Source organism: Lupinus angustifolius, chromosome LG17 (assembly GCF_001865875.1).
Source record: "Lupinus angustifolius cultivar Tanjil chromosome LG17, LupAngTanjil_v1.0, whole genome shotgun sequence".
Lineage (NCBI taxonomy): Eukaryota > Viridiplantae > Streptophyta > Magnoliopsida > Fabales > Fabaceae > Lupinus > Lupinus angustifolius.
In genome coordinates this window covers 4,442,712-4,467,108 of record NC_032025.1, presented here as the reverse complement: position 1 = coordinate 4,467,108, position 24,397 = coordinate 4,442,712, and the positions used below count along the sequence as shown (strand labels likewise).

The window sequence follows — 24,397 nt, the reverse complement described above, 5'->3', positions numbered from 1 at the left end:
TGATTTCTGATTTATTTTATTAGCAATTCTATCTTTATAAACCATTTAATGGTTTTATTAAATTTCATAGTTTTATTTTAGGCTTATTTTGATGAACAAGATAATGAAGAAAAGATACTTAAAACTTTAAATTCTTTTGAAATTTAAATTTTATAATTTGATACGTTCTTCAAACTTTGGTGTTAAGGTTTTATAAGTCTCCAAAAATCCAATATTATTGGCAAATTTGTAGGACGTAAAATGGAGCATCCAATAACTACATAATTTCTCAAATCATCATACAACCCTTTGCCTATGAAAAAAGTTTCTAATAAATTTAGGCCCCAATTTTTTCACATATTGGACCTCGAATATGTTAGAATCAGCCTTGTACGAGTTAATAGAAGATCGATCAAGGAGTTTAAGCCTAACAAGGGTTTGTGCCAAAGTGACCCTTTAAGCGCAACATTGTGGCCACTCATAGACCATTCTCCAAAATTAGATACATTGCTCAAACCACAAATATCTCTCCACCAATAAGAATAAAACTAAACGTAAAATCCAAGTTTTGAAAACACAAAACATGCCCCTGGATTAATGTTTTAAATTGCGATTGATCAATATTTTAAATTGCGATTACAATTATGGTGTGTTTCTATAATTACAAAAAAAGATAGGAAAATATGATCATGATATTATTGTTGTGACTCCTTTGTTTGTTAATTAAATTTATTTATTTTGGTAACAAATTAATCATTTTTTAGGTGTATGACTCAACCGCATCTCAAATGTCCATTTAAGGAACCAAACATTTATCTTTAACTTGTAAGAATACTTATAATATTGAACCAACATGTTGGAGTGGAATTTATTTATTTAATGTGGAAATTTACACACCAAAAGAAAATGATTTTTGTGCTTATTAGTTACTATTATAAACTAGGTATTCGTACAATTTATTCCTACTATTCACCAAAACAATTTGTTCAACATGTGTATTTGTACTTGTAACGTGTCAGAGAGTTATACGGCTGACGGCGCCATAAGAATTCTCAAAAAACAGTTAAATATTGCACTAAAATATGTATATTCCACTGTAGAAACTAGAAAGTAATTAAATTACAGTAGCAACTCACAACAATAATAATTTAATTTAAACCATCATCGTAATCTGCCCCTGAAGCCCCTTCCTTTCATTTCACCCTTACTTTTTCTGCTTATAAGAATACAAAATGGAACTAAACGCATCACAATATTCTTGCACCTCAAAGAGCCTCAAAACCGATCTTGAATAAGTAAGCAATCATTTGATATATCAACTCATATTTAGCTTTACTGAAGTTGGTTTAATTTGTGTTTTTGATATCATATATAGTTATTATTGAAAGATTCTGATTAGTTATTTCAGAAGCCCTAGGTGCATAAAGGTGAAAGAATGGGAAGAGGGAAGATTGTGATTCGAAGGATCGATAATTCTACAAGCAGACAAGTGACTTTCTCAAAGAGGAGAAAGGGTCTGTTCAAGAAAGCAAAGGAGCTAGCAATCCTTTGTGATGCAGAAGTTGGACTTATCATTTTCTCCAACACTGGGAGGCTTTATGAATATGCAAGCACAAGGTTTGATCCTTATTTCTGCAATACAATATATATATATAGATCCATTAACATCGGTGTAAGTTGTAACTTATCATTCACTTGCACTCATTTATCTTCAGCAGTTGATTTTATTTCCATCCAACTATTGAATTGTAAGATCAACTGTTGAAGATTAATACTGGGGTAAATGTCCCTCATTATATTTATAAGTCTGGTATGCTTGTGATATAAACAGATCATGACAGCACAAATCTGTAATGTGTAAACTATAATGCAACCACCTTATATGCGTGGCTGTGGATATAAGTTCAAGGAGACCACGCTACAGTCCTAGATAACATATTCATATTTTGAGGCTTTGAGCCAAGATGTATACTATTTTCTCAGATTTCTGGAAATAGTTAGCCTGGATCAAGATTTCATTATTACAGATACCATGTTCTAGGATATTGTGAGAGCTTTATCTTGGAAAAAATATGAAAGATACCACCATATAGGTGCTCTAAGCTAAAGCCTATATATATTACTTTGTGTGTCCTCTTGTTATTCTGTGGTTCCATTGCTAAAACTGCTCAATTCCCCATTTATGTATGGTTAGCAGATGCTATGGAGGAAGTATAATCTAAAAAGAGTGGGGGTTTAATATAATTATGGTAATATTGTTCATGTTTAAAAAAAATTATATGTAAGCTTGTTGAGAAGTTATAGACTCATTTTCCACAATGAAGATTGTAAGGCTACATGGTTTTAAAGACTCTTTAAGTCTTTAAAAAATAAACAACTAGATGAAAGTTTATATTAATTTTGGTACATCTTTGATCAACAACCTCGTCTACCTTCTTGTTAACCCAAATGTAGAGTCTAATTATTGTTAGTCAATCTGCCTTTTTTGAAGCCCGTGTTAGAGATAGGGGGAGGCCAAACTCAGGAAATTTGAAGAATAAATCAAAAACCTATAAAATATTTGATATTTACATCCTCATCCAAAACCTTAAAATATTAAACCTATAATTTCTTTCACTTGTAGGCCTTTAAATTACCTAAATATTTGACTTCAAAAAATTCATAGTTAACTTCACTAATATAAACTACTGAATATTTATATTCTTGAGTGGAATCACCAAAAGTCCATGACAAGTAGACAACATAGGATGAATGGCAGAAAAGGGGGTGGGAGTTTATATTAAAGTTATTTATCACTCATGGAGATATATTTTATTCAGCAATTGATATTAGGCACTTCAAGGATATACTCATAGATTGAAATTTAGAAATTTAAGGTAGGATTTTTAGTAAGTAATGGCATGTAGATGGTGAGCCCAAGTATAATGCTAATGACGTTTACCTTATAATATAAAGGTAATAGATTCAAATCCTAAAAATATAGTCTATTTTTATAAAGATAAGATTGTACATATCTATCCTTCAAAATCCTATTAGTTGGTATTTGGCAGCCTTTTATAAGAAAGTAAGTATGTGGCCTCAACTTATTATCCACCAAACCATTGGCCATTATTAGATCCATAGATATTACATAGTTCACTTGTGAATACAGTAATCACTTTAGATACCTATTTTTATCTTTTTATGCCTGTCCCTTTATAGTTTATGCCAATTTTAGAAGGAATTTGAAGGTGGGCATTTTCCAATCTTTGCATATCTTTAGCCACTATCTATTTAGATTACTTTAACTGATAATATATGCCTCTTAGTTTCTATCAAGTATCACTGAGAATGTGCAAGTGTTAGGTAGCAAACTACTAGTTGGTAGAACATGTCACATCACAAAGCAATGTTATTCAAGCCCCATTTAGGATCATTAACAATTGCAAATGCCAGCATCAGATAAAGTGTTGTCTCCACTAATTTTGATTTAGACGACTTAATATAATAATATAATTACATTATATTAAACCTCTTGTTACCTTACTAAGCAACTTTGATTTGTTATAGGTTTCAATGCCGTTACTATTAGTTTGTTTACGTATCCATGTTAGGCCCACGGTGGGGTGTGTCACTTTCCATCATTGAGAAATAATTACGTGATTCTGGATCAATATTTTTACTCACATTTTTACCATTGATTTGAAATAAACCTATTTAATTTTAAAGTATTAATATATCCTCAATAATGAGGATTTAATTGAGACTATTCGACCTGAAACATGTAATTTTTCAGGATCTAAACCTTGGTCTGCTGAAATTTGAAGCACATGTAAGTTAGTATATGACATAATTATGTTATATTAAAACTTATATATCATATCAACAAGTCAAGTCAATGAATTTGGTTTTATCCAAACATGATTGGATTCAGTTCATGTCATAGCAAATCACCTCAAAAATATTAGTTAGCTTCAAATCACGGAAAATTATCCTATGAATACCTTTACTCAAAACATGTGATTATGATCACCCAAACTTGTTTTATGTTTTTATTTAGAAGAAAGCAACACACATAAAAATAGACTTCACTTTCAAAGAAATATACATGACTTTGAACATTTAATTAGGCCTTCCACACTCACTCGCCATAACTTAGATTTGAGTGTTTGACTCTCATATTTCCCTTGTTGGTAGGTAATGTGAACATTTCACTGATATGAAACTTCATATCCATTGGCTTGAAACTACACTGCCACACATGAAATTTATTAGGTTATTTAACATTTTCTTGTGAAACCGAGCTATATACATCTTTTATGGTGGTATATGCTATATATGTTTCACCTGATACAGCTTCAATGATCAATGGTAACACTTGATGATGATTCTTTTATGTGACCAGCATGAAATCAGTGGTCGAGAGGTATAACACGTGCAAGGAGGAACACCAACAACTGATAAATCCAGAATCGGAAGTCAAGGTATGCATGCACTGTTAACCACTCTTTTGTGTTCTCCCATAGTTCTGCCACAAATAACAACCACAAACATAAGAGTATTTGATGTCCATCTGAGTTGATTGTTAGTTCATAAATTTGTTGAAAAATGCCATTGTGTATATTATGCTAAATTTGTAACACTTTTAGGACCTTAAGACAAAACTGCGCATGATTCATGATTTTGTGAGCTAACTAGATAGATAGCCAATCTGTCAGGAACTATAAGAACAGTGATATTACTGTACTTATTTTATCTCACATAATGGCTAAATATGTAACATTATGTTAGAAATTATAAGAACAGTGACAGTACTGTACTTATTTTATCTCACATGATGGCTAATATTTCCGGGCATCAATTGTATCTTTTGAAACTCAAGCGCTACCAGAATAACCATCTTATATCTTCATAAAGAGAGTAATAATGCACAAATACACTACATCTCCAAAAGAGAAAATGACAAACATATAGCCACCATGTATACAATCCAAAAAAAGTTACAAAACTCGTGAACACTAACCAAATAGTTCGACCTCCTTGTATATGATCACATAACTAGTAAGCTACGAATAATTTGGATCACATCTTGCATTACTGGTATCACAGAATTGAAAATTGTGAGATTAAACTGTATTAATTCTAGTGTTTTTAAATAATTACTAAATATTTACCAAGTTAAAATGTCAGACCCAATATTACAGCTGTTAGGTCTGGTGAAATAACTAGATATTGAAAAAGTAATAAGACAGTATAATCTCATATAACTGTCTTACAAAATTACAGCAATCACATAATAACATGGGTAAGTGATGAAAAGTAACCCAAATGAGATTTGCAGCATAAAATAAAATAAACATTTTTATACCATAAAATAAAATAAAAGTGCAATGTGTTTTGTGTAAATATGCATTCAAGGCACCAGAATGCGTTTTGGTAAAATAGTAGACAGACTTTTTTTGTCTCACAAGATCAATTTCCGGGGCTAGAAGTCTAGAATGCATTCTTGTCCTCCAAAGTTATCAAGAATTAACTGTTTGTATTTCAATCATGTTATTGATGTCTTACAAGTTCAGAATAGCAAAAGATGACAAGAATGCAACACAAATTGCTTTTGCTAGACAAATGAAAGTCAGGATCAAGCATGATTCCTACTAATCTAACTTCAATCATGGATAAAAGTTACATGTATTTTATTTGGCATCCGTATTTTAAATTGTGATTGCAATTATGGATACGGTTGTAGTTAATGTGCGATGCGGATTGAGAATATTAGGGTGTGAATTATTTTTGATTAAAAAAATACTTTTGAAGTTCGATGTGGTTTGATACGATTGCGTTGCAACCGCATCAATGTGATTTGGTGTCACACCGCAATTATATTGTCACGTGGTTACAAACATTTACGGTGGTCACCACAACCGCAATATTGTGCGACCGTATCACATGATGCAATCTATAATTTAAATTACTGTTTGGCATAATAAAAAAATTGGTTGTCATTGTAATGAATTTTCTAGAATCCTAGACATTCTAAGTCAAACGAACTATCTTTTAATGGAGTTATGATCCTTCCTATCAACATAACTCCATTAGAAAATAGTCTGTTTGTCTTGAGTGAACATTATTACTAGAATATGTTCAACCTTACAGCCAGACAGCCTTACTAGTATTCTTTATAGAAGTGAGCAAAAATGGCTGAGTTCGTACATCATAAGAACTTGTTGGATTCTTAAATAAACTGAGAAATTTTTATGCTGATCAGCTCAGACCAATGTTGATTTAAAATTTAAGTTTCTTTTGATTAATCGCAACACTGAAGTGACTGAACTAATGCCACATTTTGTTTTGTCTAATAGCAATTGGACATCTGAAACTTCATTAACTTACAATCTTTGAATTCAACATAATATTGCATAAATCTTATGACATGCATATCAATTAAAGTGACACCAATCTCATTTTTTAACTATGAATTAAAACTATATGGTTACAAACAAGATGCTAGTCTAATAGTAGGTAAAGTAAACCCTAAGGCATCCTATGCCAATATGCTCGGAATCGGATCTTTAGAGATTCAATTGTTGAGAGGTGTAACCACCAGTCTGAGGGGATTAGTCCTAAATCCTAATAGGGTGGTGGGATACATTGGTTAAACAAAAAAACATGTTTGCTTAAATGATCTTTATGGATGCAAGACCAAAGAGCCTGGATGGGAGGAAAAGAAAAAGTTGAGAAGTGGGAGGATGGGTTAATGTACTCATAACCCCTTATTTGGGAGTCAGCATTCTAAAACAGTAGAAGGGCTAGGAGTGAAGCAATTCCTTACTTTCCTTCCCATTCAAACAGCAACAATTTTATTTCCTCCAAGTTGGAGGAAATAGGAAGAGAATATGACCAAAACAACCTAAAGGGGATTAAACAATGAACAAACAGTGCTGGTGGAGAATAAGACACTTGGGTAGAAGTTTATTTTGAAGTTATGGTTTTCTGTTATTTAGGATTGTTTATTTAGGGGACTTCAATAAAGTAAAGTTATGGATTTTGTGTTTTATCAGGACTAGATATTTCTACCCCACTTTTTTTATATGGTATGAACTTTATTTCTTAGGCATTTGAAGGGACTAAAAATGTTACTCTTGAATAACACAAAAAATACCCCTCTTGTTTTCTGCTTGGTATTTAATTTTTTTATAAGCAAAATATAAATACATGCTTGGTAATTGAAATTTAATTAATCAAGGTTGTTAGTATATTCTCAGTTCTGTACAGGTTTTTGTAGTGCCTCTATGTTAGATGCCAAATGGAAACAGCATATTGGCTTTATCTATAGAAGGAAACAGTTATAACTGCTTATGGATTTGAAGCATTCAGCAAGGATCTAACTCAAAATGAAGAAAATCATCTTTTTGCATTTTGTTCCTCTTTGCATTAGTGCATTACTCACTTACATAATTTTACTTGATAATTGATAGTTTTGGCAGAGGGAGGCAGAAATCTTAAGGCAGCAACTACAGAATCTACAAGAAAACCATCGGTACCAGTGCAAACTTTCTGTTAATTTATTTTGCAAACCTTTTTTTCATTCTACTAAGGAAATTACACAGGTACAGTTCTAGAAACACTTCAGTTCTACCACAAGATATTACTGTACTATAGTAGGCTGAATGTGTCATGGCATGATGCATTTGATCCAATGTAAAGAGGCCATGGCTCAGTAAATGCATTTACTTCTATAAATAAATAAATCTCATTGTGGCACTAGTTTTTGGTTATTCTCATTAAACATATCTAAGACCAATGTAAAGAGACCAGGACTTGGTGTTGACCCTTGTTGTAATCCTATATCAGTAGGGAAATCTTCTAAAACTTTGTCTTGTGTTCTCACACTAGTCTTGACTTCATCAAACATATCTTTGATCCATCCAGTGTAGCCAATGCGAACTACTTTCTTCTCTAGAGTTTTCCATAATATCTCTCTCGGCACTTTATCATACACCTTCTCCAAGTTAATATCGAAACCATTTGCATTATTCTTTCATCCCTATTAATGTTATCTACTGCCATTAAATTTCCACATGTGTTTACTACCCTGCCAATACAACCAAATAAAGCTTGACTGCCATATCCACATAAATTTCAAAATAGATGTTTGGGAAATCTAAATACCAAAAAGAGAGAGGGAGAAATAGTAAAAGGAAAGACATACAATAACACACTCATACCATACACATAGTAGGAGTGGAACTTGTTTGAGATTTATTTATAGAAGTAAATGCAGACTCACATATCTAAATCTTCTGGCCTTGTAATAGTCAGTTTATGGAACACAAGAAGATCCAAAGTTATGATATACAGGCTCTTCAATAAAATAAAATACCATCTTATCTGACCTTCTTGGAACATACAAAAATAATTGAACTATAAATACTGTCTTGCTCTGAACCTGTCACACAAGTAATTTTTCCCAAGATGGGATGAAAAAATAGTCCATGCAGTATACAACAGAACAAATCCACACAAACTTTATTTTTTTAGTTACCACATGCAATCAAACTCTCATCTAATAAACAGGCAGTATACTATGAAATATTAAGAAGCAAACCCCCCTAACTAATAGTGGTTATTGATTGAAGAGAATGATTTTGCATATCTCATAAAGCACTATGTATGATAGTCCTAACATTTTGAGGACACAGGCAATTGATGGGAGAACAGCTTTACGGTTTGAGTGTAAGAAACCTACAAGATCTAGAGAATCAACTGGAAATGAGTCTCCAGGGTGTCCGCATGAAAAAGGTCAAATCCCTTATAGATTCTACTAAGATGCTATGAAGACAAATGTGCTTGATTAATCTCATTAAGGATCATTTTAAGCACTTTGAGGACTACTAACAAATTTAATCAAATTCTGCAGGAACAAATTCTAACAGAAGAAATTCAAGAGCTGAACCGAAAGGTCTCCGAGTAATCGTCTTCACTAATTTTCCTCTACAAACATTTATAACACTGACTGACCCTTGTACTTCATTTTCTTCAGGGAAATCTTATCCATCAGGAAAATGTGGAACTTTATAAGAAAGTAAATCTCATTCAACAAGACAACATGCAATTATGCAAAAAGGTATCTTGGTTAAGTTACATTATCTGCCATCTCCAAAAATTACAAGATCCTTACATTCACTTATGCTATGAAGTGTGATAAAGTGATAATAGAAAGCTCAGATTGCTTAACAATGAGTCTTGATGTCCCAGGTCTATGGCATAACGGATATGGCTGTAAGCAAAAATATTTTTGTTCCGCTTCCATTCGATGTTCACGCAGGACAGGATCCACAAGCATTGATCCAACTTCAGTTATGTCAGCCTGATCAAGAAACATGTGAAACATCAGGCAGTGGCAGTGCAACAAAATGAAGGTCAAATCTTCTTCGGTATGGTATTTTAATACTCCATTTGGAAAAGAGAGATATAATGAATTACCAGCATAATAATCATATCTGAAGAAGTGAAGAGTATTAGTAGATGAGTGTTACTCACATCACTCAAAACAGGAATGCTAGCAGAGGAGAATATGCTTCCAGAAATAATGCTGATCAGTACAATTATGTTTGCAAAATGTGATATGGATGTAAGACTGCATGATAGATCTTGAATAATATATAGCATGGACATAAAAGTTTCTTTATGTAAGTGTTACCAACATTTCCTAGGAGATAACCAGATATGAGTTCTGAGAGATACAACACAAAATCTTCTAAGTTTAGACTCTTTGACATTCTTCATAGATCTTAGCAAAAGGATACTCTTCCACTATTCTCTTCATCCCAAAATAAGAACAAAGAGATTAGTACGTGCTTGCTTAGCTAGTTTACCTTCTTTTTACATAAGAAAAAAGAGTTTATGCAGTTAATATAGAATTTATTTAGTGTCATCTATGCAACACCTATTTTCAAACCCTCTTTTAGAGAACCAGCCCTATTAGGTAGTAAGAACAACAAAGCCTTTGCAACTGTGCATAGAAGAAAAGAAAAGAGGATAGAAAATCATACATATCCAATTATGAAGGTCAATTGACAAGTTTTTGTTAAAATGTTCCAAAGATGGAATAATAAACTATCATATTAGGCAAAAATGCAAAATCATTAGTACTTGTGCTAATGATGCTCTTTCTCGCCATTCTGTCAATTCAAATCATCTTGCAGCAACAAAAACACACTCATTATGTGATTTCTGACTGCTATTTCCCATACTCAATTTGAGTTTTCTCTTCCACAATGCCCAAGAAAAATGCAATTTTTTGTGCATGTATGAAAAACTAAAAAAGAATCCTATCCCATTTTACATGCAAATAGTGCTACACATAGCTTCACATGAATGCTATCATTTGTTGGCTATGAATGTGATGCACAATTAGCACACTGAAAGTCTAACAGCATTTCATTAACAACATTGTAACATGTATTAATTAAATGATCACAAAACACCAAAGCAACATACGCATTTTAAGAAATAAAATGGAATTATGAGAATTGATGTTCATATATACCATAATAATGTCTCTCTGTGCAACCAAAAACATGCTTTTATAACTACTCTATACTGGTTGGATATGTTTGAGCACACATTTATTTATGTATTTATAAATCAAGCATAACATGACATGAAATTAAAAGGTAGAACATATGATTTGAGAGCAAAACAAAATATATTTTCCATCATGTTTTATCCCTGCACCAACATTACATATCGTGCACCTTCTGGATGCAAATAATGAGTGAATGTGCACACACACAGTAATCAAGCAAGATTTGCATGAGTTAAAAGAGAAAGATGAATGTAGAAGGAATTAAAAAGAAATGGTTCTTAATTGTTACCTAGCTCCAACTGATGTTTTTTTCCTCTTCATGTTCAACTGGGCTAAAAGGACATGTAGGGGGAGGAAAATATAATGGGAAACTTAGACTATAGATACTTATAATTATGATCTAATTTTTACACTCACCTAATCTAGACAAGAAAAGTACTGTAGTTACTAGAGTTGGTTGCAGCCCAATTGAATTATATCTGTCGCATTTAGTTTTGAATGTTGGCCACTAAATGTGTAGGTTACTCACATTTTCACGTCCCCAGTAATTTGTGTAAACCATTTATACTCTGTGCATCATTACTTTAGTGATAAATTATAAATGTGATGATAATATCCTTATATCGATTATAAAAATAAAATCTTTACATCGATAAAAAATATTATTAATACAATCTTTATGTTTGATGAATAGATGACCAATTGGAAAATATTAGTACTTCAATCTTTTAAATTTTCTTAATAGTACTATAATTTCGTTTTCGTGCATAATGCAAGATGATTTCATAAAATTGTGTGAAGAAAATATATGAGTTTTGATGAACGCATCAATATCACCAAAAATAAAAACAAGAAAAAAAAGATTATTTATAAAGAAAAAGAAGATTAAAGCTTCAAGACAATTAGTCTAAGTTTAAATATGTACTTTTATCATATACTCTTTAATATATATTAAAGTAGTAATGCTCAAAATATTTTAAAAGAAATTAAAACACTTCAAGTTTTAAATGAAAACATTTTTTAAAATATTGTGTAACATGTTACTGAAATTTGAGTAACACGTTACATGAGTGAGAATCAGTTATTCAACAATATTTAAATTGGAGTAACCGATTACTCAAATTTGAGTAACCGATTACTCTAAGTGAATTTTAAATTCAGTGTTGGACAGAGAGTTTGAGTAATCGATTACTCAATGTTATTTTTCAAAATGTCATGTTTGGGTAAGCGATTACTCACTTGCTGTAATCGGTTACTGAGAGCTGTTACATCAACCTTTTAGATTTGAAACTCAAGGGTTTTCATTCCAAACAATTCATACTCTTTCATAAAGGCACGATGACTAATTGGAAAACCTATTTAAAAGCATTAGAACTCACATTGAAAATAACTCTTTCACACTTTTCACAACTTTCCTACACTTTTTTTAAATAGTTTTCTGAATTTCTAGCAACTTGAACTCAAACTTTCAAAGCTATTTTTCTGAGTTGTTTGAAGTAAAGTGTTTCAAAGTTTTGTAAACTTAAAAGAGCATTATTTACTAAGTATGCAAAAGAGTTGACTGGATTGCAAATGTTATTAAATTTCATACTTGTAAAGGCAATTCAAGCCATCATTCAAGTTCTTCATTCATTTTAATTACTTTCTTTCACGGGATGTGAATAAAAAGGGGATAGAGTTACTTGGAAATGTGTTTTCCAATGTGATAAGTATTAGTGAGTCTGTAAGGTACATAGAGATTTCGGGGTGAGATATTGTAATTACAACTCATAATATTTAGTGGAAAATATCTTGTGCTGCAAGAGTACTGGACATAGCCTTCGGTAGACAAGAAGGTGAACCGGTATACAATCCTTATGTACTCTCTTCTCTTTTACCTCTTTGATTTATTCTTGTTTATTTTCTGCAATATTATCTACTGCACTTTAACTTTTCGTTTTGCAAAAAAAGTAGTCATAATTTCTAGTCAACTAATTTACCCCATCTTAGTTGTAATATCAGTCTTCCAAATTGTACTCTAAATTTCAGATTACAGCATCTGATTAGTGGAATGGTTGTTGCTTAATGCAAAATAATAACAAGCTAAGTGTAGCTATGCATCCCAAAACTAAAAGAAAAAATAAAGTGATCAAGTGAAGTTTCCTTAATATATATGGTTGATTCCATAGACCACTAGTATGTTCTATATATGTATTTTATAGTACCTTCATGTAAATAAATTAAAGGACACACCTAACTACCACACCTCAGAAAAATGATAAACAAGGAAGCTAATAAATATACTATTACTAGGTCATTACAATTTTGCATATGTATTATACATCTTTAAATTACACTTGATTGGAGTCAAACATGCAGTGACTTTCAGAAGTCATAACAAACCTATCAAACATTGCATCATTACATCATAAATATACAAGATGATTCTTGAAACCTTCACCCTTAGAAAAGGCATCAATTGTACAACCTGGGAATCTTCATTCTATTATGTTATTTGATCAAATATATTATAATCCAAAACAGAGTACTTTTCCAGATTATATCTACTTTTCCCTCTTTACCAAGGAAAGAGTGAAAAAGATTGATTTCTTGCTTGAGAGTTAGGCATGCTCTAGAGCCTAGACTCTAGTTCACTGAGTAGTGATTAGAGAGTGTGCACCATGTGATGGAGAAATTATTGCACTATCCAAATCAATGGTATATGACATATCTTCACCGTCTTATAATTTTTAGTCATTAATGTGAAATTAATAATGAAGATTTGTCCTGAACTATTGATTACCAACTGCTTCATTTTTTGCAATGAGAATCCAACCGGTCGAGTGCAGCAGCACTACACATTATACATACAGAAAATGGAAGCAATTAAAAAAATTGCATAGTGATAAGAATAGATGACACTGGTAGATCCAGTTCAATTAATTACAAATATATAAAAACCTTCTTGATAAAAGTCGGTCCTAATCCCAGATAAAGCATGAAGATTGTGTTAGGCAGTTGACAACCAATGTAAAACTTTGTCGAATCTCTTTGATATAAAAAATTTCTCTATGAATATAGGTCTATGGTATTATGATATATATGAATGACATAGTTGCATATACAGTCTTGAAGATAGATTTGTACCATTTGGTAAATTTATAACAAAACTATTGAAGTTAACTTGAAAAGAATCAAAACAAATGACATTCTCCTTCTTATATTGAAATCTATACAAGAGGCACATATGTGATCACAAAGCAATGATACTATATAGAATTAGTCATGTAAATCCCACCTAACATCTTGAAACACTTGACAAAGCCTTCTAGGTTCTTCAAGATGGCAACCTTCATCAAAGTTCTGAGAGTAGCTAACAGGATCATATTGAAATGATATAATAGGTTTGGATCCACACAATGTTTTGCTTTCCCTCATCAACCTTCTAAGGATGTTCCTCCACCTCAAGCCTCTCCTGCTTTTGATGGGGTTGTTGCAGTACTGGACTCTCGAGTACTGAAACTCATTGCGGAGTTGAAAGCAAGAAGGAGGGAACATCATGCACCCCGAGATGCAAGAGGATCTTTGAACTGTGATTGTGAGATCTTTTTCCATTTTCAATGGTGAGAATGTGTTATGTTTGAACACAATGTTTTGATATTGAGGTTGGAGTGCTTCTTTATCTTCTGAATGATTCTCTTTGGCAATGGGTGGGTTAAGGATTTAAGTACTTATTACCATTTGGTCCTGGCTTGGAAGGATAGTACCATGCTGTAGAATTGTAATTATAATTCAAAGTTTATTTAATCAATTCTTTTGTGAGGTTGCTAATTATTCTACATGTTTGTGTTGTTCAGCCAATTGGAGCTAACAACTCGATTAGAAAATAAATAAAGACATGGAAGTAACATACTAACAAGTCCAATTGTCCAAACATAAATAATAGATACTTCAATTCCATGTTAGGAGTTTAATTTTTTTGTTAGGAGTTCAATTTTTGTTATATGTGTGAATTTCTTTTTTCAGATAGTTAAAACTTATTTTAGTATTTTGTTTCATAAAAAAATATTCCTAGTAGGTAGGAATAATATATAAATATATTTATTTCAAGATGTAAAAAAATAATATCTGGTATAAATTTTTTCCTGAGAGATGAGTAATGATATATCTTTCTACTAATCTTCATACTCAAAAGAAAGTGACACAAATAACTTGTAAATCGTATATCAATCATTTATAAATAAAATATCACACATATGATATAACTTTCTTGTGAGTAAGAGAATATATTATTTTCCAAAAAAATATATTCTAATGCTTTAATGTTTTTTATTCTCATGGAATAGCTTAGTAATGTTTCATTCTCCATACATTGAATTTACATAGTAAATTTGTTTGGAAATTGGATTTTTAGATTTTATTTTATCCTTACATATTTATTTACTATATATAGTAATACTTAATTTTTAATCATGTTAATGATGTTATATGTTATGTCAATTTTATTCTTAAATTTTTATAGATATATTTCTCTTGGTTCTTCCTCTACTTGAGGTTAGTATAAATAACTAAAAGATATTTTCCATACAAAGTACTTACTAAATAAATCAAATATGAACTTTTAGTGATCTAGTTGTATTCAAGTATCATTTAACGTAAACTTGTTGTTTTTATATCACATGAAAAAATGTTAAGCTTATTTTCTCAACTACATAACTCAAATGATAAATATAATAATTTTTTTAAAATTTGGATATTTTGATAATTATATAATCTATTTGTAGAATATTCTTAAACAACTATGGTTTCAAGTTAAGGCAAATTTGGAACAAATAAAAATGTCAACCAAACATATATTTTAATATAACTATGAATTATATTCTAGTAATAATATTCTTGAGAATATTATTCTCAAGATTATAAATCTATACCTCAAAACAAAGGACTCCCTCAAAATAGGTATACTATGTATTAAAAAGAGAGAGAAATATATGCATTTTAATGCACTATCAATTATCTATTTTTAATCATTATTAACTATTCAAAAAAGTAATATAAATGAATATTATATAATGTATTAAGCAATGTTATTAAACTCGGGTGGGTCAATGTCTCAGTTAGGACACTGAGTCAATGAGTCGTTGGTTAGACCAATGAGTCAATAGTTAGACTGGTTGACTTGACGTACATTAAAAATTCTAAAAAATTCATAATGTTAACTAACATTATTTAATAACTTTATATTTCATATTTAAAAATATTACTATATCCAATTAAATAACCAACAAAAAATATTTTACTACTATAAAATGTCTCAAACAAATTGAAACAATGTTGTTGTGGTTGTTTTAAAAAAAATGTTTGATTGACTCGGACGGTCTAACCATCCGAGTCACTAATTTTAGGTTTGAATTGATCGAGTCGAATCAAATCAATTCAATTTTAATATAAAACCAGTTATGTGAGAGACTGAGACTGATCAAATATCCGGTTCATGGTTGAACTGGTCAGTTCGAGTCAATTTTTATGACACTAGTATTAAATATGTATAAATTTTTATATTAACATTATATAGATATTGCATTTAAAAAAAATATAATTTACAAACAAGCAAGTCATCAAAAGAGAGGTTAAAACCAGAAATGATCCTCTCAATACTAATAAGTAAAGAAGTGGTCGTATCTTTTATTACATGTTCAAGACAATGAATATATTTTTTACTTTCATCCAATACTTTAAATGATCTCTAAGCATAAATTTTAGTAGGACATAGCTTTGCTCGAGTAAATAAGAGAATGGTGATACTTCATTCTCCATCTTTATTTTTTTATATAATTTTTTCATGTATATGTATATATATTTAGAAAATCAAGAAGTATTAATTACTTTTTTATTGTCTATCCTTACTCATTAAATAAAATGTGATAATGATGAGTATTAATTGTCAAATATAATTTATTCAAAATAAAATATTTTACATTTGTAATTAACTCATTCAAATAATTATTTTCATAATGTGAATTATGTGAAAATTGCAATTATAGTGGAAAGAATAAAACATCAAGCTTAGATTAAGTGATTAAGCAACAAAAATGATAAGAATGGAGCATGTGATTCTGGTACAATCACAGGTTCACAACTCCACAAGCCACACCCCACCAACTACCTATGTGTGTTGGAACTTGGAATCTGTCTTGTTTTTCTAATTCACATATGGACAAATTCTCATTTAAATTTAAATGCGATATCTATACATTATTGATATAAAAATTTATATACAATAATTATTATCTATCATTTATTTGTATTAATTTTTTGAAAAACTAATAATAATTAAACATAGATAATAGAAGATGAAGTATTGTATATCAAACTCATACACTAATATATGTTTTTTCTCTTTTAACTTTTTCAAAGTTGAAATTATATTAAATATGTACTTATATTTTTGACATAAGTTATACAACTTTATACATGTCACCAAGTGATTTGCATTTGCATACTTAAAACGAAAACTTCGTACTCAAACTTATTATTATTCACACATGCGTGAAGCAAGGGCAGTGTCTTTTGGAAAAACATTTCAACCCCTTGGTTTTGGTGCCATCACTTGCATGCATGCATTATTTCAACTAGATTAGATTCTTTTCATCTCCGGATTCAGTTAATTCTCATTTCCCATGCAATAAATTATACTCTCCCTCTAATTCTCCTCCAAATTCTCTTATTTATAAAAAAAAATATTTATCAATTGTAAATCAATCATCAGATAAATAAAGTAGGAGAATATATAATTTTCCTTTCAAAATTAGTTAATTCATCATATTTCAAATAAATAAAGTAGGAGAATATATAATTTTCCTTTGATAACCCATGTTGTTTGAAATATTAAACGAGTTAGTAATTTTTTATGACTAACTCTATTTTAAGCCTGCCATATACATTTTTTTACTGTAAATGAATTAGTCTATTTGCCAATTGGCTTGGAAATGAAGGAGCCTGGAATGATCAGGAGTACAAAACTTAGGATTAAACCCAAAAGGAGATAAGTAATTTTCTATGGTTGATGCTTTAGGTGTTTTCTAGAGCCATTTCTAATATATATATATATATAAATAAATGAATTGGTTTGTTTTATTTTCCAAGTGACTATTAACTATATTTGGTTAATGCAACAAATAGCGAAGAGCGATAATTTAATACTAATGAATAATTATCAGTTGTGATAATTGAGTTACCAACTACCACTCTTTTTTTATTTATGCATAAGCTATCACATTCAACTACTTTCTAGACAAATTATTGATTCAAGAATAATTTAAAAATAAAATAAGTAGTAAGGTAAAATAATAATACGAGAATAGCATGGAAATCACCTAACAAATTATGCAGTAACATATAATGAAAGAAAATTTAGGATCATCAACAAAGCCTATCACAAAATTGTTAAAATGATTGAGTTTTGATGTGGGAGGTTCAATTTTTATTATTTATATGAAATTAATTTATTGATAAATGTAAAACTCACTTTACTAATATATATGTCTCAGTCTCTTAGATTTACTATTAGATTATATTGAATATTGGCTAAAAGAAAAAGATGATGAAAAGACTTTCTTTAGCCAAACAAAAAGGAAGTGACTAAAAATCATCTTGAAGAAAGAGAGAATTTCTAGTCAAGTAAAAAAAGTGGTATGGTGAAACCAACATTAATGTTCTTTTCCCCTTGACCACATAATCTTCAAGAGCTTTGACTATAAATAGGAGTGCTTCATGTCATTGTAAGACACACCAAATACTTAGCTTAGTGCATATTCTCTCTTCTTGTTCTCTTGTTCTAATTGTGTGAGAAATATTTGAGTGAAAGTGAAATTGGGTGTACTTGGATTTTGGGAAGTGAATGAAACATTTGTAGTTCTCTTTTATCATAGTGAAATAATTCTTCTCGCTCTTCAGCTTTAGACGTAGACAAATTGCCGAACCACAGTAAATTCTCGGTGTCATTTTCTCTATTATATTTTCTCTATGCGTCTTCCGCTCCAACAAACTGGTATAAGAGCTCGTAGAACTCTTGCATGCTAAGTCGTGTGATCTAAAAGAAAATTCTTAGTATGCTCTGTGTTTGCAGCATTGTCTGATCTTGCACATCAGAAAAGAATTGTTCTTGTTACTAAAATGTATAATAGTGTGAAAGTGCATGTCTAGGAAAGTTTTATCTTATGAAAGACCTGATATTTAAGTGTGTCTGTTAAGACCCACCTCTCTTTCCTGGAACTTTTCTAGTGTATGTTCACTGACTACGATATTGTTCTAGTATACAGTTATCATGGCGAGTGCTCAATTTAATTTGGTGAAATTTAATGGAGAAAATGATTTCAACCTCTGGAGATTGAAGATGAAAGCTCTACTAGTTCATCAAGTCTTGGACAAAGCTTTCAAAGGTAGAAACAAGTTACCAGAGAGTCTGAACGAGGACGAGAAAGATGATAACTTGGAAAAAGCACATAGTACAATTTTTTTGTTCTTGGGAGATGAAGTTCTACGAGACGTGTCAGATGAAACCACATGTGCTTCATTATGGTTGAAGCTGGAAAACCTGTACATGATGAAGTCACTCACTAACAGACTGTATTTGAAGAAAAGAATATATACTCTTCAAATACCAATGCAGGAAGGAAAGCCAATAAAAGATCATTTGGATTAATTTAACAAAATTATTCTTGATCTACAGAATATTGATGTTAAAATTGAAGATGAAGACCAAGCAATTCTTCTACTATGTTCCCTTCCAAGTTCTTACGAGCACTTCATCGACACCATGATGTATGGTCGAGAAGATCTGACTTTGGACGAAGTAAAGGTGGTGTTGCACTCAAAAGAACTGAAGAAAAGAGTATTAGATTCGAGATCTGCAGGCTCAGGTGATAGTCTTTTTGCTAGAGGAAGAACAAAGAGGTGAAATCAATTTGGTGAAAGAGAGAAATCTAGGTCCAAGTCTAAAGCAAAACCTAGAAAGTATAAATGCTTTCATTGTCACAAGGAGGGGCATATAAGAAAGAATTGCCCAGAGTGCAAAGGCAATGAAAAGATTTATGAATATGGAGATGCAACTGTAACAAATGGCTATGATAGTGTAGATGCACTAATAGTCTCAGAGCACGACTCAAAATATGAATGGATACTTGATTCTTGATGATCATATCACATGTGTCCCATTAAGGATTGGTTTTCCATTTACCAACCCTTAGATGAGGGCAAGGTCCTTTTGGGAAATAATGCTCTCTGCAAGGTTATCGGCATCGGTACAATTAGAATCAAGATGTTCGACGAAATCGTAAGGACGTTGACAAATGTAAGGCATATTCCAGAATTGAAGAAAAATCTGATTTCCTTGGGAACACTAGATTCAAAAGGTTATAGCTACAAAGGTGAATGTGGAGTTATAAGAATATCTAAAGGCGCTATGGTTGTAATGAAAAGAAAGAAAGAAAATAGTCTCTATATGTTACAAGGAAACACAATCATGAGTGTTGTTGTTGTTTCCTCAACATCTGATTCTGATGTCACCAAACTATGACATCTAAGAATGGGTGATGTCAGTGAAAGAGGTCTAGTCGAGTTGGCTAAACAAAGATTATTATGCGGTCAACAAGTTGGGAAGGTAGACTTTTGTGAACATTGTGTTTTCGGAAAGCAATGTCGAATAAAATCCAAAGCTGCAGTTCATCGAACAAGAGGCACTTTGGATTATGTACATTATGACTTGTGGGGTCCTTCTCAAGTACCTTCTCATGGTGGTAGCAGATACATGTTAACATTCATTGATGAATATTCAAGGAAGGTGTAGATCTTTATTTTGAAACACAAAATTGAAGCATTTGTCTAATTCAAACAATGGAAAACCTTGATTGAAAAGAAAACCGGGAGAATGATCAAGAGACTAAGAATTGACAATGGTCTAGAATTCTGCAGCAAAGAATTCGGAAATTTTTGCAAGGATCACGGTATTGTGAGAAATTATACCGTGAGGCACACTCCACAACAAAATGGACTTGCAGAACGAATGAACATAAATTTACTTGAAAGGACAAGATGTATGTTGTCAAATACTGGATTGCCAAAAGAATTTTGGGTGGAAGCTGTCAGTACAACTTGTTACTTGATCAAATGATGTTCATCAACGACCATTGGTTTTAAAACTCCAGAAGAGATATGGTCGGGTATTCCAGAAAATTATAAAAATTTGAGGATATTTGGTTGTCCTGCATATGCTCATAACATAGAAGGAAAACTTGATGCAAGAGCATTGAAATGCATTTTTCTTGGATATCCTGATGGTGTAAAAGGATATAAGTTATGGTGGCCAGAGAAATGAAAGTGCATTATTAGTAGAGATGTTACTTTTAATGAAATTGAAATGTTAAAGCCTCATACAGAGTCATCAAGTGAAAATGAAGATCCTACTATCTTGGAGAAGGTGGAGTTTGAGGTGGAGCAGTTTGAGGTGGAGCCAACAAAAGAAAAAAACACTTGATCAAGAAGAAGAAGAAGAAGAAGCCCATGATGCATGTACTGATAATGATATCTCCCAATTACAATATTATCAGTTCGCTAGGGACAGGCAAATGAGACATATAAAACCTTTAGAAAAGTATGGCTATGCTGATCTGGTGTCATACGCTCTAAATGTTGATGATGATATCAGTAATTGTGAACCACAGTCATATGAAGAAGCTACCAACAACAAAGAAGCTTCCAAATGGATTTCTACCATGACAGGGGAAATTGACTCTCTTCATAAGAATCATACTTGGGTTCTTGTGAAACGGCCAAAGGCTCAAAAGATTGTTGGATGCAAATGGGTCTTTAAGAAGAAGGAATGAATCCCTAGGGTTGAAGATGCAAGATTCAAGGCGTGATTAGTGGCCAAAGGTTTTACACAAAGAGAAGGCATTGATTTCAATGAAGTTTTTTTTTTCCTGTGGTAAAACATAGCTCTATTCACATCCTACTTGCAATTGTAGCTCATTTTGATATAGAACTTGAGCAACTAGATGTCAAAATGGCATTATTGTATGGTGAGTTGGAGGAACAAATCTACATGAAACAACCTGAAGGATTTGAAGTTCAAGGGATGAAAGATCATGTTTGCTTGCTGAAGAAATCTTTATATGGCCTAAAGCAATCTTCCAGACAATGGTATCGACAATTTAACACCTTCATGCTTGAAAACGGATATTCCAGAAGTGAACATGATAGTTGTGTCTATTACAAGAAGCTCGCAAATAAGTCATTCATATATTTACTTTTATATGTTGATCACATGTAAGAACATGTCAGAAATTAGAAGTTTGAAAGCTCAATTGAGCTCAGAGTTTGAAATGAATGACTTAGGAGCAAGAAAGAAAATTCTGGGAATGGAGATTCAGATGGATAGAAAAGAGGGTACACTCTTTCTGTCACAAAAGAAGTACATTGAGAAAGTGTTGGAACACTTTGGCATGCAAAATGCTAAACCAATCACTACTCTATTAGCGACTCATTTCAAACTTTCAATGACCTTGTGTCCACAAACTGAGAATGAAAAAAAGGAGATGCCAAGTGTACCTTATGCTAGTGCGGTTGGCAGTCTCATGTATGCCATTGTATGCATTAGACCAGATATTGCTCATGCAGTAAGTGTGGTAAGCATATATATGGCAAATCTTGGTAAAGGTCACTGGAAAGTTGTGAAGTGGATTATGCGCTACTTGAAAGGTACCACAAATATAGGGTTTTTGTATGGTAAAGTCAAAGATGTTGGAAATAATATCACTGGATATGTTGAATTGGATTATGCTGGAGATCTAGATAAGTGAAGATCGCTCACCGAATATGTCTTTACACTGTGTGGTTGTACTATTAGTTGAAAAGCAACACTACAATCAATTGTCGCTTTGTCTACAACTGAAGCAGAGTGCATCGCAATAACAGAAGCTGTAAAAAAGCCATTTGGGAGAAATATCTAATTGAAGAGTTGAGTATACAACTCGAAGAAACAACCATCTATTGTGATAGTCAAAGTGATATACATCTGACAAAGAATCCAATGTATCATGAAAGAACTAAGCATATTGATGTTCAGATGCACTTTATCAGAGGCATAGTGGAGAGAGGAGTTGTTAGAGTGGAGAAAATACCCACTGCAGATAATCTGGCGGACATGATGACGAAGCCAATTCCAACTACCAGGTTCAGACATTGTATAGACTTGATTAATGTTCAGAATCTCTAGTGAGCATGAAAAAGAGTAGCAGGAGAATAACTATGATAGTCTTTTAACCAATGTGGAGATTTATTGAATATTGGCTAAAAGAAAAAGATGATGAAAAGACTTTCTTGAGCCAAACAAAAAAGAAGTGGCTAAAGATCATCTTGAAGAAAGAGAGAATTTTTAGCCAAGTAAAAAGAAGTGGCTATGGTGAAACCAACATTAATGTTCTTTTCCCTTTGGCCATATAATCTTCAAGAGCTTTGGCTATAAATAGGAGTGTTCTATGTCATTGTAAGACACATCAAATACTTAGTTTAGTGCATATTCTCTTTTCTTGTTCTCTTGTTCTAATTGTGTGAGAAATAGTTGAGTGAGAGTGAAATTGGATGTACTTGGGTTTTAGGAAGTGAGTAAAACACTTGTAGTTCTCTTTTATCATAGTGAAATAATCATTGTTGCTCTTCAGCTATAGACGTAGGCAAATTACCAAACCACATTAAATTCTCAGCATCATTTTCTCTACTATATTTTATATTCAGGAGTCTTCCACTTCAACAAATTACACCCTTGATACATTTAACAAAACCTTAGAAATCCAATTTGCTTGATTTTTCCAACTAGGATTTGAGATTTCAAGCTAAGCAAACATATTTATCGTTGATATTTAGCTAATATTTAATTACCGATCATCTATTAAATCCTAGAAACATGTACAACCAAACCCTTAAATGAATCATTGGAATTAAAAAGGCATTTTGTAATCAATGAAGTCTTAAGCAAAAGTTAGATAACCAAAGAAATATAATTGTAAGCTAAAAAATATATTATCACTGATGAGATTTTTAATTGATGTGGTACATTTTTTATTATCCTTAAATAAGATCCAAAATCAATTTTCGTATATGGAGAAATTTCTCACTCAGAGAGTTAACCTTATTATAATGTAAATATTATCGGTTGAAGATGATTGAATCTTGGATTTCTAAACATATATCCCAAATTCCCAATATGCAAACAAATAGAAAATCCTTAATTGAGAGAAGCTTGTTACAATCTTATAATTTTAATCAACTTCAGTGATAAATACATATCTACTTTTTCATTTTAGAAATAAACTAAAACAATGTTTTTTGTGTCTTAAAATGTATTTAAATCTCCCATTTTTGGTTTCCCATATTATCCTTTTTATCTCATGAATGAGAGAGTAATCATAAATTAAAGAAATAATCGAATTTAAAACCTCTTGTTTAAGTGATTGATTAAGCATCTTCTACTTAGATTAACACATATTGATTCTATACCTCCAATCACCAATAAATTAACTTGAATGTATAGACTTGAGAATAATTAATACCGCTAAAAGAAAGCATTATAATTGTCATAACTAACTTAGCCAACCACAACACCTATCTGGGCCCCAGAATATAATTCACAGCAGAATAAGGGCACAGAGAGAGATTTCCCACATGCATGTACCTAGTAGAAATACAACAATTGTCTCAATTAATATCTCGTTCTGAATCTGATTAATTAGATTTTAATAAATAATATAAAAATATTATTTTTTTATTTTTAGTTATATGATAATATTTGATTGATTGGAGATAAAAAAAAAAATG

At 31.5% G+C, this 24,397-nt stretch overlaps 2 protein-coding genes and 1 long non-coding RNA gene across 5 annotated transcripts; 1 reads left to right on the top strand and 2 right to left on the bottom strand.

Moving 5' to 3' along the window:
* On the top strand, nt 1,140–9,526 carry LOC109331108 (MADS-box transcription factor 23-like). 3 transcript variants are annotated; one of them, XM_019565410.1, is made up of 8 exons: nt 1,140–1,274; nt 1,379–1,596; nt 4,364–4,442; nt 7,443–7,495; nt 8,658–8,757; nt 8,876–8,917; nt 8,999–9,082; nt 9,214–9,526. In XM_019565410.1, exons 2-8 carry the CDS (start codon nt 1,415–1,417, stop codon nt 9,373–9,375), a joined length of 702 nt encoding a protein of 233 aa, XP_019420955.1. In that variant the 5' UTR covers nt 1,140–1,274; nt 1,379–1,414; the 3' UTR covers nt 9,376–9,526. The 3 variants fall into 3 exon arrangements, with proteins under 3 accessions (XP_019420955.1, XP_019420953.1, XP_019420954.1); XM_019565408.1 differs by having other exon boundaries at nt 1,142–1,274; nt 7,434–7,495; XM_019565409.1 differs by having other exon boundaries at nt 1,143–1,274; nt 1,388–1,596; nt 7,434–7,495.
* On the bottom strand, nt 9,550–22,786 carry LOC109331111. Its single transcript, XR_002105745.1, has 3 exons — nt 22,776–22,786; nt 19,686–19,687; nt 9,550–9,641 (listed from the first exon to the last, which is right to left on the bottom strand). It is a non-coding gene; the product is annotated as an uncharacterized LOC109331111 (long non-coding RNA).
* Nucleotides 12,838–14,249, bottom strand: LOC109331109. The gene is made up of 2 exons (XM_019565411.1): nt 13,824–14,249; nt 12,838–13,379 (listed from the first exon to the last, which is right to left on the bottom strand). The coding sequence occupies exons 1-2, from the start codon at nt 14,138–14,140 to the stop codon at nt 13,337–13,339; spliced, it is 360 nt and encodes a 119-aa protein (XP_019420956.1). The 5' UTR covers nt 14,141–14,249; the 3' UTR covers nt 12,838–13,336.